Genomic DNA, 2,223 nt, shown 5'->3' on the forward strand with positions numbered 1-2,223 from the left:
AAAACACGCTACTCTACTCAGAATCAAGTCCCCGGGCATGATCCTGAATCTTTTGATTCCTTCGGGTCCACAATTTCTATCAGGTGAGCGACAAGCGCTCCCGATGGGAGTAGCCCCCGTGTCTAGGCACAGATGCTTGCAACCGTGTGTAGACTCAAGTTGCACTACTCAAATGGTGTAGATTCCTTCGGATGCTTCATCCAAGTGTTTTGTTCGGATACTGATATTTCCTATGACATCATCAGTGACGTCGCTACTGCGGTGGTTTGATTGACAAGACATGACCTTGACAGGCCCACCCTACTTCTGCGGGGTCAGTTAGGAAATTACTAGTCCTTGCGAATTGACCAAGACGCCTCCTCGATTTCTGTGCATAGTGGGGGAAATGTTCCTTGGTAGGATAAATGCAATGACACGTGGTGACCTAATTCTAGATCCCACTTTCTTAACTTTTACTTTATAACCGTGGAAGGACGAGCTCCATTCTTTTCATTCTCCTTTTCTCACAGCCCTTCTTCCTCGTTTTGCCCTTCTTCCTCAGAGCCGTTGCACCGCCGCCACTATTCTTGAACTCTTCCTTCTCTAACGATGGGAAAGAAGAGAAGCCTCGAGGCGCTCCACCTCACCCACGTCCCCGACGACGAGGAGCATGTTCAGAGGCTCATCTCCGCATCCCCGAAACTCGCCGACCTAACCCTCGAGGCCTGCGCCACGGTGACAATGCTCTCCCTCATCGACAACAGCTGCCTCCGCCGACTCATCATCCTGTGCTGCAACAACCTTGCTACCGTCACCGTCGACGCCCAGGAGCTGCACGCCTTCGAGTACCGTGGCGCCGTCCGAGGCAACTCGTTCCTCTCCGTGCACGGCAACGGCGGCAGCTTACCATCAATCATGTCGTGCAAGATCGACGTATGCGCGGTCTGCGTCGAGAAGGAGGCCAAGTCCGAAGAGGAGCTCGCCGCGCTCGGTTCGTTCCTGCTGCCGTTCGCGTCCACCATGAAACGCCTGCACCTCCGCGCCGCTCGCATGGGCTCCTGCTTCGTGGCCCTGCTGGCGTTCCCGGCCGTCCGGCACCTCCAGTTGAACGGGCGTGTGCTGCGTGACGACGACCCTGCCGCTGCCATCGCCACGACGTGCACAATTCTCCGGCGAGCCCCTGACCTTGAGCTCCTGACCCTATTCTTTGAACCAGCACCTCTTAAGTCCGGCTATAACAAATACCTTCACCGAAAACGTAAGGTGTCGAAGTTCGTCGATGCGCACCATCTGCACTACAACAAGTACGACACCGTCGACTGCGAGACGTCGGCGATCCCGCCGTGCCTGGAGACCCGGGTGAAGCATATTCGCCTGTGGCATTACCAAGGCGGTAGAGCGCAGAGGACGCTGGCCAGGTTCTTGCTCCGCAATGCTCGGGTTCTTGAGAAGGTGTACTGTGAATTTGCAGAGGGACCGCTGTCGATCCAGACGAAATTGATGCGCGAGATGGAAGGATGGCTGGTGAACGAGGGGGCCAGCAAGGAGTTCCTTTGATGCGTGGTGCTGCTTGTGAATTGCAATCTACTCCTTCCTGATTTAATGAGTGATTTTCTTCTGCCTCTCTTGGAAACGTGGTGAGTACGAGAGTTATTTTCCTGGGGGTTCTTCTGGCTTCTTTTTATATATGAACCCAAATTCTTGGCAAGTTTGAGCATCTCCAGCAGGAGCGATATTGCGATATTACGCGGCATATTTAGCGCGTTCATTTCAGGACGCGGCAAAACACAACGACACGTGCGAAACATAACCACTAAGCTCCTCATCTTCCATCAACACTGATTTGTCCACCCCTCCCCTCCAGTGACCCTGCCGTGCGGAATCCCAAGGTGCTGGACTGGATCCGATGAGTGTCAAGAACACTCAAGTTGCTATAGTAGCCTTTCCGTGACCTCCCGGGTCGCTCCAGCGAGCGGCCATGAGGAAACCCTAGCCGCCGCCTCGCGCCCCCACCCCTCCCTCCTCTCTCCTCGGCGCCGCTGGGGCGCGCTGGCGGTGGTGACGGTGCAAGATGTCGGCGTCAAGTGGCGGCGCCATGCTAGCGTGGGGGCGTGGCAGCGTACACTGGCGGCAGAGTTGCGGGTGCTGGGCAGCGGCAAGGTGGGCCTCGGGTCGGGGGCGACCGTGGCTCCTAGATCTGGGTTGTCCCAGATCATTGGGTGGATTCCGGCGACTCCTACCTCG

General features: G+C 56.3%; 1 protein-coding gene across 1 annotated transcript; it reads left to right on the forward strand.

The window, feature by feature from the left end:
* The first annotated feature begins 588 nt into the window (after window positions 1-588).
* Window positions 589-1,536, forward strand: LOC139837835 (uncharacterized). The gene has a single exon (XM_071827135.1). The coding sequence runs from the start codon at window positions 589-591 to the stop codon at window positions 1,534-1,536; it is 948 nt and encodes a 315-aa protein (XP_071683236.1).
* The last annotated feature ends 687 nt before the right edge of the window (window positions 1,537-2,223 follow it).

This window comes from Lolium perenne, chromosome 3 (assembly GCF_019359855.2).
Source record: "Lolium perenne isolate Kyuss_39 chromosome 3, Kyuss_2.0, whole genome shotgun sequence".
Classification (NCBI taxonomy): Eukaryota; Viridiplantae; Streptophyta; class Magnoliopsida; order Poales; family Poaceae; genus Lolium; species Lolium perenne.